The following is a 13,811-nucleotide window of genomic DNA, read 5'->3' as shown; positions in this document are numbered from 1 at the left end:
TTTATCGGTAAAATTCCAAGTGATTGAAATTGTTCGTTACATCGTGATATCCAGGATAATGTGCAGCCGCGAGGATCGGCTTTGCTTTCGTATAGAGTCTCTATTACGTGGTACTCGTCATCATGTTTGATAAAAAAAAAAAGACCGTACACTTTTATCATCTTAGTTTAGACAGTAATTTTATACTGCCGCGAGATGTGTCCGGTTAATTTACTTTATCCGGATAAGAGAGTTAACTAAGAGGACGAGACTGCAGATGAACGTCAGTTTTGAAAAAAGATTGCTTTCCCAATGAAAATAGGACGTCTAGTAATTCCATATCATGTGATATATTCGTAGATTACAAGATTCGCGAAAGCTCTGGCAATCATCGATAGATATCGTTGTACGGGAAGAAAGATTTATCTTAATGCACGTAACGATGCACCTGTAGCGCGGACCATATTAAAAGTTTTCAGTCGGTAACTCGATGCGCGAATACAGTTTACCGTAATTACATAGCACTCATAATTCGCGTTCGCGCGAGCTACGCGACTGCAAAAGAGAAAAATAAAAATATCTGTATTTTATCAACGTAATTAATACTCGGAGGCTGCGGGGCATAAACTTCAGCAGCTTCCAACGAATTAAATGTTACTTACGCATGTAACTTCGTGTAATCATTAACGGCGACTCGCTCGTAAACGTATGACTTCTCTCATATACCGGTCAATAATTATACTATCTGTACAGTTTAACGTTTCACTGATGTATGCGGTCCGATATGTTACGAATGAAAATTAAATGCATAAACGTGTACGGCCGCAACGCGTATTAGTCGTGTTCCTCTCGACGTTACAATCGGCGTCGTTGTTATGTAAAACTGATTTGTGCCTATGCGTGCATAAGCATCTCCTAATACTTTGGAGATAACAGCGTACACGAGCTGCTCAATTTCAATCTAGTTACTCGGCGCTTGTAAGCCCTGTGCGAGAAATATACGTATGGTACGGCTAACGAATAGCAATACACGGCTCTGGCTATAAGTGTCGAACATCTTCTCCACAACGCGAGGTAATATTAGCGACAATGGATACTCTCATCTTCGATTTAGAGTTAAATACGACCGGTGCGATTCTAACATGTTGCACAGAGAGAAAAAGTTTCTTACGAACGCTAATACTACGACGCAAATTTATTTGCAAATGTAGGAATCGCAAATTATTTGCAGGTGTAACAAATATTTATCCTTTTCTGTACTCGCTACAAAATTTATTTGCAAATAACAAATGCAAAATATTTGTCAAATATGCAAATTTGTTTGCTACAAACAACAAACACATTTTATAATTAAATTTTGTAATCCCTTTTATGTTTATAGACATTTTTTTCTCTGTGTGTGTATTTGTGTACGTTGTTCCTGTAAAATGCAGTTGATTCGCATAATTTGACTTTAGCGAATCTATGGATCGATCTGAGCTCAATACATTAATACTTGCACATACATTTATACATCGAATACATCTATATATGGAGAGAACGCTGAAATGTCTAAAAATTTTAGCTAGAAACAGATTTGAAAATAATTTCATTCGGCTAGCAAAGTAATTACATAGGAAACTAACGAATAATATGCTGCAAAAAGTTTTGATATTCTAACAATCATCAGGAAGTTTTTACAATACCGTTTATTCAGATACGGTGAACGCTAAAGTCAGGTTATCTTCTTCTTAACAACTAATTAAGAAAAGGATAACGTAACTTTAGCGTTCACCGTATCTGAATTCACATTATTGCAAAAACTCCCTATTATCTTGAATATCCTACATAATTATTTTGATAGCTCATAAATTTAATTTTTACATCTGTATTGAAATTAAATTTTTAGATACTTCCGCAAAACTGTTTTTTCAGCGTATGTTTTTAGAGAGACAGTGCAATAAACATTTGAGGAAAAGTGGAAATAAAGTACAACCTAAGTCTAAAAGAATAAGAATAATGAAAATGAAACTCATGTACATTGCATTAGGATTAAATCGAGCAGGATAATAAAAAAGCTAAAGCTTGATTTTTATTTATTTCTTGTAATAGTAAGAAGAAAATATGTGTGCACGTAGTAAAATAAGGTCTTAAGAACTGAATGCATTTAACGCAGAATGTATGCCGGGGATATGAATTTCCGCTATCTCATCGTACTGATCGTTTATGTGAACCCATTCGTGACGCATCTTTCGATTGCGTTAGGACACCTAAAAATGCCTAATATTTGCACCATCCAACGGTCGCTAATAAAATGAGGAAATCCGATCGATGACCTTAATGCAAATGTAATTATAAAAAAAGAAAAATGCGTAAATCATTGACGGTAATTGCCACTTGCTGGTAAATATAAACTATCTAATTTCCATCTAATTACGCAGTATGGAAAGTTTACGGGCGGCGTGTGGATAGTCCTCGTACGAGTTTGTAATCAATAATTAAAAATTCTCCAATAAACTTGTGCGTGTATTCTCTTCAAAATGTCGATCAACACTAGCCACATCAGGATTGCCAACGTTTCGAAACAAAATTCTAGTACAATGGAAACGACGTTGCGAAATATTGCTACTATATACCATCGAAAAAGAAAAAATTGTATAGGTGGTACAAAAATGCAGAGGACAAATGGCTGACTATTAATTACAGTCAGAGCGGACAAAGCGGAAATTGGTCGCGAGAAATCGTTAATCAACGATCGACAATCGATCGGTAATCGACGTGTATGAACGACGTGTCGATCTTTCATGGAGAATAGCAATTTGCCAAATTACAAGTCACAGTTCGACCGTGCTATAATTTATGAAAAGCTGCACGGTGCACCATGACGAAATCACGGTACGAACACTGTAATTACAGTACAGTAGGCAATATTTAAATGCTATATCGGACAATGATACCGTCGTGCTGCATTCCGTGTTCACACGCGGATCTACAGGCACGGAAGAATCTGGCCAATCAGTCGAGTTTTTTTCCTCACAATATACATATGTATATAAATCATTTTCAGTCAATTAAAATCAATATATATCATTCTTTTTTTCTTTTTTTTTTTTTAATTAAAAATGTTAAATAACGCGTGTCAAGAAATAATTGCATAATGTTTAAATCAGATCGTAAAAATAGAAGAGAATTGCAAAGTCTTATCATTAAATTATCGGACATAACAGAGCCAATCGGAGCGACGGAACAAATCGCCTGTCACACTGGCCGGATTCTGAGCTCGGGAATGTCTACGCGAATGGTATTCGCATCGCACTATCGCACGAACAACCGGTGCAACGTACGGCCGATAGGTATCGTCGCCGTTCGCGGGGTAGAGATTTGTTTTAATGCTCAGCCGGCTCTCGTCGATGGTGCGGGCCCATTAAAAGTGTTCTCGAGTGCGTACACACGGGGCGTTCCCGATGCGCCTTATTCACGGCGTAAACGCACGCGGCATGCAGATTAAACGATGCAACAGCGAAACGAGAAAGGGAGGCGCGAAATGCGACGGAGCCGAGTGAGCGGGAACGGGAGGAGGATGAAAGAGGGAAAAGGAGAGAGAGAGAGAATACAGCCGAGTATAAACGTAGATTAAAGCGGAACACTAAATTTGCACGGGTTATATGCTCCCCACTTCTTCGCGGCTACGAGCTACAGCGTTTCTTATCTCGAAAAGCATGAAAAGAAACTGCGGAAGCTGATAAATTAATGACGAAAGCGTCGATTTTGTGTAGACATCAGATTTAGTAAAAGATCGAAGCACTGAAATATACGTAAATTAAAGCCAGTTTCATATGCAATTAAATTCATTTTACTTCTTTCTAAGTTTAGTTTTAGTTGTGATTCCTATGTATAAAGTAATAAAACATTCAATTACACATTAATTCTTCTGTGTACCCTTATTATAAGATGTACTAAATTATACATATTATTTTCATTTTATTTTGATTCAATCTGTGTGTATATAAAGTGACAACGCACTTTTCACTATCTCACACGATACGAATCTACAAGTAAAAACACAGTGAGATAGCGCGTTTTTCGAGTCATCAAGTCAATTATAGCGTGACGTATAATTACTGGTATATCACCAGAAAACAGCTTCGTATCGATAATATAAATCATTGATCCTATTCTTGTCTGAAATTCAGAACCGCTCCGGATCTGTACACAATACTCTTACAATAAAAATGTGCAGTAAATGTACAAATTATGTAACGTGCTGTGATTTCACAATATTTGCAAATTCACAATAGAAATTTGCTTGAGAATTTAGAAAATTAGCGCGACGCGCATGTGCGTTATAGATTTGCGCATACTTTATTACAAAATGTTATTGTGTAATTTTACAACGTAGTTGTTTAAATTTACAGCGCATTTTTGTTGGGTAAAAACTTCCAACACTTTTGGAAGTTTACAACAGAAATTGTTAACAGTGGCATTGAGAGAAAAATGTTTGGTATTTGTAACTATAATTACATATTACTACACAGTAAAAAAGAAAATGTTAATTTTAACATTTTTTACATGTCCCAGGAGATCCACTCTAAATTTTAAGTTAAAATAACTCATTCGTCTTGTGTTATTAACGACCTAGTAATGTTAAATAATTGACACAATACTTTACATTTATATTTGTTATTTTGACTTTAAGGATGATTTAAAACTAACATATAAAATAAGTAGAGTATATAGAAGAGTAGTTGCAGTAACTCGTAAGAAAATGTTAATAAAACATTTTTGTTCGTATAATGTGAATGAAAAAATTCTTAAATGTTAAATTGACTTTGAGATATATAGATTAATTGAAGCAATTGTGTTAAAAACACTCAAAATAATATTCCATTTTTAATTGACATAAGCAAATGTCAAGTTAGAAAGGTGACATGAATCTAACACATCAAAATATTACAAAAATAATAACATATCAGTTGTATGTTAATTTTGCATTGAAGTTATAATCAAATTGTGGTAACACAAGAAAAATTCTACATATGGACGCACGATTTTTTACTGTGTATAATTATAGTTACAAATACAAAACATTTTTCTCTCAGTGCGTATGTAGGTATTATCGATTTAATATTATACATAGCGAAGCACCTGCCGGCACGCGAGACGTTCGCCTTTCGAGTACACACTTTTCCACTGCTTGTCTTCGCGAAAGTGACTGTTTGATTTAGGCATTATTCGTTCGAAGCGATCAACCGGAAATCATAGCACTGCACGGTGCACGCTCGGTGCATTACGTAAAACACACTTCGCGAATGCATTTGCCCTTTATAAATTTATATAATGCGATAGTGTAATGTGTGTAACGTCGCGTTACGCCATGTCTCGTTCAGTGGAATTTCCTCGCAATTACTGTACCGTAATTTTCGCATCTCATATAATTTTATTTTACGTCAATTGAGATTTCTGCGGAGCTTTCCGGATCATCTCGAATCTAATTATTTATGCCTCGCATTATTTTGTCGATGCTTTCCAGAAATGACCGTAGTATTACAAGCAAATGTAATATAGAAAACAATTTTGCTGAATTATCTAACAATTTAACTAAATACAGATCTGAAAATAATTTTGTTGGACTATCAAAATAATTACGTATAGAAATTTCAAGCATGATAAACGAGGAAAAAATTTTGACATTTTAGTAACCAGTTTCAGTGTCCTACAATTATTTTAATGGTTCAATAAAATTATTTTTAGATCTGTTTTAGCTAAATTTTTGCTTTTAGCAAAACCCTCCTTTCTAAAAATAATAAAATATCGTTATCTCTAAAGGAAAGTTTCGAGAAAATTGCGATATAGGTATAGGTATAAAATAAATTTGATATACATTTGTTCTATATTAAAGTATTAGAACTTCTAAATTCTAATATTCCTTACGCTCGAATATTAATATTTTATCACACAGAAATATGCGTGTTATAAAAGAAAATTGGACTGCAATGGTACACGGAAGTTAAAGTGCAATATACTCAAAAATATGCTTCTCATCAGAATTTGTTACGGCGTATATCGGTAGTCTGAATGCCGCGAAGAGGAAGGTTTTCGACAAGCGGGTACGAAGGAGGGAAGGTAGACCGAGACGGCCGGCTAATAAAAGAGCTCGTCCCGACATTACTGTCGCGGTAGACGCGAGTGGATACTCGTTTACCTGAGGATATCTGCGGTAGATCTTTCTCTCTCTCTCTCTCTTTTTCTCGGCAGCAGATACGATGTGGCCTTTTATTTACCACGACAATGACAAACGTAACGACAATTCACTGTTATATGTGTCCCGGCCTCCGCCGTCGCGCGTCGTCGCCACAACCATAACGCGCGACGTCGTTTTTATGAAGCGCGATAAGAATTCGAAAAGAGACCCGATAAATCGCGCAACGCAACCGAGGGAAACGCGCTGCTTCACACATGTTTGAATCACATGAGTCCTACCTGATGAAAATGGTAAAAAATAAGATAAGGATGACAGAAAGCCGTCGAATTTTTTACAACGTACGCACTTGTATTTTAACGGACTTGTGTTTTGGACGGAGAAAGATATGTTAATTTCATTAACGCTGAAATATCGGTGTATATAAGAACGTGTTTGAGAAGGAACATTGCACGCCAATTTTCTCTCTACCATCTAGATAGGTGATGAATTCAATACTGAAAAAAATATAGTCAATTTTCATAAATATTTAGTTGAATACTGCCAACTAAATTTTTATTAAATATAAAGATATATTAATTTATTTGATACAAGAAATGTAATTTGATTTAACAATCATTTTTTTTTACTGAACAAATATTTATTTACTGTAAGTAAATGTTTAGTTGGCAGTATATATTGAACTAAATATTTATTAAAATTGATTATATTTTTTTTCAGTGAAGGAAAGGGTCTAAACGGATGAATCTTGAATAGATCGCAAGTGGTTTCTAGATTTTCGTTTTTTTCTTCAAGACTGTTTAATGTAAACTTTGTAAATGATGAGTACATTTAATTAAATGTAAATATATGTGTTGTGTATTTAATTTATATTTTATAATTACGTAGAATATATTTTTACGAGAAGTATTTCTTTTTTTTTTTTTAAGATGTGATATCGTATTTTTCGACGTGCTTTTGCTCGCGCGATTTTTAATATTTAAAAACGGTGAGAAATCATATTTATGCACAGTAAATAAAAAAAAATTCATTATCGACAGATGTTCTTCATTATTATGTAAGCGCTGGCTGGCCAGCGTCTGCTTTTACTACTTAAAAATTGTGCCTGTACTTGTTTACACGTGACATTATGCGCATTTAAAGCACAATCTGTTTTACATGATAGTGATTTAATTAATAATTAAATATTAATTTGTTTACAATTTTTGCAAAAACTATAAGAAATATGGCTACTGCTAATATAACTATCTGTATGAAAGCAGAATCTGTACACGTAATATTTTTTATGTTTTACAAAATAATTAACAATTTTTGAAAGATTTATATTTCTATAAATAAATGTTTTTTTATTGCAGAAAGAATAAAATTCCACGAGATAATTAATACCGATTTATTTCTATGAGATAGAATTGTAACATGACATTACATATTTTTAATTTATTTTATCATAAAATTATTATCTATTTTTAAATATTATCACGACTTTATATTTTAGCTTCTATGAATTTATCTTTCTCTCTTATTATTGATACCAGCAAATCGTCTCTATATCATATCTAAACATTAAGTATATATAAAAGAATTAGAGTAACAAAGATCGCATTAGTAAAAATAACTCAAACGCGGTGGTTCATAGAATGAAATGGCAGAACGTTCGCGACTATTTTCCAATCGATTATCGATTTGGATCGTTTTTTCCCCGCTATCGGCAGCCGCGAATCGAGAGCCGCGAATTTCGCGCAGGCATAAAATTTCTCGCCTTAATAGATATCATGTCACCGCTTCATTAACGAAACTGGTTCGAACGCCGGGATTTCGCTTGATTAACAGAATACCTATTTACGGCCCTCTCTCAATCTCTCTCCCTCTGTCGTCGTCTCGTCTTTTCTTATCGAGCGTGCGAGCACGATCGCGCGAATCTCTCGAATCGGGGCGGCGCACTCGATCAGTCTCGTTATAGGTATGAGATCGACACTCGGGATCACTTATGGGCGTAACGCGGACGACCGAAGATGGAAAAATGGACGGCTGACGACGAGCCGGTCGTGAAACTATCCTCTTATTTGCACCTCCATGAACTTCGGGGCGCTCTCTTCGGCTTCGTTAAAATAGCCGATGGAGAAGCCCGAGGTGAAACTCTCGACGACCGGCTTCCGTTACCCCCGTCGTCGATTGAGAGAGTTCGTGAAAAAAAAGAAAAAGGAAGTGGAGGAAAGACGAGAAAAAGAGAAATAACGAGAAACGGGAATCCGGCGTTTTCCACGCCGGAGGTTCTCTGCTGCAAAATCGGCGATTTAATTAACGTTCAAAATTCACGCTAATACCGACATGAAATTTGCATCCGCTTGCAAAATGTCCGCAGGCCTTTAACGTCAATCCCGGTTATTTTTATATGTTAACGCAGACGCGATTAATGATACAATCAGTCGAGTCGCGTCGTCGAGAGAGATATGCACCATGAAATTTCGATTCGACGATAAATTAAAATTTTTACGAGGCAGACGTATCATGTTTATTCGGAAGAAAAACCTTCTCAGGAAGGACACGCCGGAATCATTCATTCCACCAGAAAAGATAGTGATTAAAGACCATAATTTTCATCACGTCTTGCACGTTCATAAAACGTCGAGCAAGTAGATGGGGAAAAATGTTGAGAATCCATACTGTCGAAGATCTTTCAATCGGAATACTGGAGCGACATAATGAAGAGTAACCACTGTTGACATCTCGGTGAAACTTTCAACGAGTTTCCACTCGGAGAAAAAAGAAGTCCGAGATACCGGGGATCTGTTTTCCACGCCTGCGGTTGTTCTCGGACGAGCGATTTATTCGTGCCAGGGGGGACAATATTAAAACGTCAAGGGGATTTCTCTTTCTTCATCGCCGGACGCTTATAATGTCCATGCGGGATGCCCCAGAAGGCGTCAGCGTTTTTGCGTTATAAGCGTTCAAGGATGAAGAGGTTCTGGCAAATTAAGACAACCTTGTTCTCAAGTCACTTTCAAATGAACTTCAACTGGATTTTAATTTTGAATATAGTTACCAAGATAATTAACGTCGAAATTGAAATGTTGTGAAAGAAGATTGCATCCAGGCGAAAAAAAAAAAGATATCGGACTTTGAGTCAGTTAATCAAAGGTAATACATGAATGAAAAAGTGACTGTATTGTTCGTGCGTTTCATATATTCTGATATACTCCGATGTATATACAGGTGCACTGTGTTCTCTTTTAAATGATGCAATATACACATCCAATACGTTACGGAGAATTCAGGTGGTTAATATAAAAATTTTTATTCTGAAAAATGTCGCAAAACATAAACACAAACTTTCTCTTTTTAACAGGTAACGTATCATCTATTTAAAAAAAAAAAATCAAGGATTTTTTTTAATTACCTTAAGAAAACTAGAATTTGTTATTTTCTTACGCTGTTTTATGAATATGCAAATCCTCGAATGTGAGACTTTCAACATTAGATTTATATTTTCTTATCGCTGTCATCGAAAATATGCTAAATATATTCGGCGAGGAGACAAGTTTATTTAATCCGCAACTACTCGTTTAACGCGATGCGCAACATGAGATCCAACAGTGATATAACAACATCAAGCGTTCCAAGTCTCGATTTGTGCTCAAGCAAATTATCGTCTCTCAAGTTTCACACATGTCTCTTATATTTCCTACACATTTTAATTAATATGACATAAACATAAAATACTCAAAGTTATAGATGACATCGTGCAAAACAATACTTTGCCGATCGAGGACCAGAACTACCCCCGAAAGAGAATATTACATAAACAACTACCCTCGACAACCCTTACAGCGTATCTAATCCTAGGAAATCCTCATTCGGCCTCTCCTTTTCTCTCTTTTTCTACCTCTCTCCCGGAACGTAACTGGTAGGGATAAAACACGATCGCGATACGTTAAATGTCCTCTACGCGCATCGGCAGAGTCACGCACGCACTCACGCGGGAGAACTAAGCGGGAGGCGTAAGAAAGAAGGAAAGAGAGACAACGCGCAGTGGAGAGAAAAAAAAACCAACATCGAGGGGGGATATCTAGAGAGTTAGGAGGACGAGGAGAAGGCGAGAAACGTGAACAGGAGAGAGAAAAAGAGGAACGTCTCTACGCTGGTCTACCTGGAAGCTACCAGTGGTCGTGGTCGTCGTCGTCGTCGTCTACGGGCGACACACGGGGGTAACCCGTACATTCGCGTGCGTCCGCAGCGCGGCAGCCAACACGCACACGACGCACACGCACATTCGACGAGGGAGCGCATTGCTATCACACTCTCGTATGGCGGCGATCGAGAGCACGCGGGCGCGAGAGAGAGAGAGAGAGGCGAGATAGAGAACCGCGTATGGAGTGGGGAAAGAGGCGGGTCTGCGGCGCGACACGCATACACGTGTACACACGCGCACGCACACGCAACACGCACGCGAGGCGTACATACGTACACGCGACACGCACACACGCGCGCCACCGCCCCGGGACCGCGCGGGCAAAGCTCACACTTACCTGACAAGATGTAAGTTCAGAAACTGGAAGGTGCCACTTCTGCACAGTCCAATACAAGACACCGAACCGGAAAGTTCGTCCGAAAATTAGTCGACGCGTACAACGGCACCACCGTTTGCGGCCACCGCAGCGGGACCAAGTGGGTTATCGGTTGCCCTGGTGGTTGTTCGATCGTGCGGGATCAAGAGGAAGAGAAGCGTAGGAAGGAAGAGGAAGAGGAAAGAGGACGGGCAAGCACGAGTCATCTCCGCTGGTGGAAGGTGGAGAAGCTGGAGGTGGAAGAGGAAGAAACGGAGGCGGAGGAGGAAGGAGGAGGAGGTGGGGGCGGAGGTGGAGAAGAAGGAGAGGACGAGGAAGGACGGAGAATGAGATGGAAGGCGAAGGCGGAGGCGCGATAACGAAATGACCGGAGATACGTGAAAACGTGTTGAGACACGGAGAGTGACGGTGTCGAGGTAGAGAAAAGTGCGGACACGAGTCAACGTGAAGCGGAAGAAGTTGGTAAAGAGGAAGAGAAGGGACAAGGATTTCTTTTTCTTTTTTTATCACTCGTAAAATCACAAGTGCGCGAAAATTAATTTTTTTCCCCGTGTGACAATTTTGCGAATTGAAAAAAATAATCGAGCCGCGAGTCTCCATCGCGAGTGATTTCAACGTGCGCGGTGCGTTTGTCGCGGTACATTTCATCATTTTCCTATTTTTCTATTTCGTCTCATCGATTGCGAGCGAAATTGTACGCGAACGCGATCTCGTTCAGATTTATGATGGTGTTTTGCGCGGCGCCGCCGTCGTCGATCACGACGACGACGACGACGACGAAGAAGAAGACGACGAAGATGACGGCGACGAGGGCGATCATCGAGAGGCATCGTATACGTATTGGATGATTATCATATTAATGAATACGCGCCACGACTCGACGAGCCAGTCCGCGGAAAATCACCGACGAGGAGGAGCTTCGAGTCCACTCGCGAGCTCAAAAAATCCATCGCCGGTCATCTTGCCGATCCTACGTGAGAGACTTTTCGATTGTGCGAATGCCACGTGAAACACGACTGTGATCCGAAAACGATTAAAAAAGAGAGAAAGAAAAGTGAGGGAGGGTAAAAGAGAACACGCGGGTGAACGAAAAACCTTTACGGAGTGCTCCTTTACCTGAAAGAAACAGGAAAGTGGTGTGAGTGCGCGTATCCGAGATCTGTTTTTTTTTTTTCTTTCCGGAGTTCTATCAGACTCGTGCTATCACCGCATATCTCGGGGGTATCGTCCACTTGGATATCCAGCGGGATACATCTCACGATCTCCCTGCCTGCGGCCGGACGTGTCACTTGGACCCGTTGACAGCACTCGCCCGATAAAGCGCACCCGTGAGTCTTCGCCTTCGATTGAATTGGGATTTCGATGGGCGCGCGCGCGTAGGCGCACCGGATTTGTCTCTCTCTCGCTCTCTCTCTCTCTCTCTTTCTCTCGATAGGACCGCGCCGGTATATCGGTATCGGGAATAAATTAACAGCTCGCACGAACGAGGGTCTGGAGGAGGGATCGAGAAACCGGTACAATTTCGGTGAGTTTATATATAGATCCCGGGATATACTGTAGACACGCGAAAATAATCGCTGCCGCGTATCTGCGACGACGGCAACGCGTCGATTGAATTAATTCTTACGTCAGAAACAAAAACGCGATAAGTGATATGCTCTTCAGTCGAGAATCAAATAATTGTTACGAACCGTTAAGAGTGATGACTTATTTAATGAGATGAAATCATTTGCATTTCTCTCAATTACTCTGACTCACCGTAAGTTGTTCTTCCATATATATAAAAATGGATATCGAACCCTCTCTCTCTCTCTCTCTCTCTCTCTGTGTCTCTCATACCGGTGTTATACTTTCAACGCCTAAGACTCGACGTCTGGTGATTTCAACGCGAGTAGGAGGTGTGCGTTTCAATCGGCCTTGAGGCTCGCATATATTCTTTTCGGACGGCGCTATCAGGACAGCATTCCTTTCGATGTTTTGCGATATGGTCTATATAACGTACGATTGATAATTGATTATTCACGGGAAATGCCCAGCAAATTCGCTAGTAAATTTTGATAAGTTGATAATAACATTCAGAGAGAGAGAGTGTTGATATTTATAAAATGTCGATTTCACTTCAGCATTCAACAAACATTCCAGCGATAAACTTATTTATCAATTTCTTAATTATATAGAAACTACTTAAGAGAATATACTGTCTAATAATTGTATAAAATATTTTATTATGATTGGAACGAATTTGGCTTCACTAAAAAGAATAGGAAGCTTTGATGAAAATATCGTTAAAATCATATTGAAATTATTGTAATACGCAATTGAATCATTAGACTTTGCTATATTAAATTTTAATTTAAACAGCTTTGGGGACATACATCATAAATCAGTTTTAATCGAAATTGATGTTTCGATAAGATTTTCATCATACAACATCTTTCATCACAGAGCATCTGACAGATATGCAAATCGTATTCTTACACGTGGACTGACTATTAATGATAATTCTGTGTCATCTTTAACCTTGCAATGCGAAACATCGTTCAGATGATTATTTTCTTCAAACAAATCCTGCAATATCGAAGTCAGTGTTTCCCAGGAAAAGTTTTCCATAGATATTCTTTTATTGCCGACTATCTGGAATGTAGCTGTGCCTAGCAATATTGTCGTGTCCTTAATTTTCTCGTTACATGATCAGCGGTTTTTTTTTTCATAAATGTATAATCGTCTTAAAACGAGTAGTTATCAAGCCATTAAGCAAACAGATCGGCGTGTAACGAGGAACGGTACGTTTCCCAACGACAGTTGATAATGTTCAATTATTAATACTGCATTCTCTTCGGTATGTCTACATCGCTGTCAGTCTTCTGTGTTCCTCATCGCAATAACGCAGCGTGAGACGTGTTGCATAAAAAACGCAACGTAAATGAACGAACGAAGGAGGAAACATCGATGAAAGGATTAAAACGCCGTTTTACGTCATCAGATAGACGAGATAGAGTATCTGCGATTTTATTGGCGCCTCTCCATCGTGGCCCTTTATTTCGCGCGTATCATATTTCTCGATGTTTGACAACTGCTCGTCGACACTA

General features: G+C 38.6%; 1 protein-coding gene across 1 annotated transcript in view; it reads left to right on the top strand.

Moving 5' to 3' along the window:
* The window catches only part of LOC108763779 (hormone receptor 4-like), a 62,556-nt gene extending 51,475 nt beyond the window's left edge, over positions 1-11,081 (top strand). The window contains exon 4 of the mRNA XM_018511649.1: positions 10,704-11,081. Coding sequence (XP_018367151.1) covers positions 10,704-11,081 — 378 coding nt within the window. The remainder of the gene's footprint in view (positions 1-10,703) is intronic.
* Positions 11,082-13,811: the final 2,730 nt, after the last annotated feature.

The sequence above is a fragment of the Trachymyrmex cornetzi genome, unplaced genomic scaffold, assembly GCF_001594075.2.
Source record: "Trachymyrmex cornetzi isolate Tcor2-1 unplaced genomic scaffold, Tcor1.1 scaffold383, whole genome shotgun sequence".
NCBI classification, from domain to species: Eukaryota; Metazoa; Arthropoda; class Insecta; order Hymenoptera; family Formicidae; genus Trachymyrmex; species Trachymyrmex cornetzi.
The sequence above is the reverse complement of the archived record's forward strand: the minus strand, read 5'-3'. Positions and strand labels throughout refer to the sequence as shown.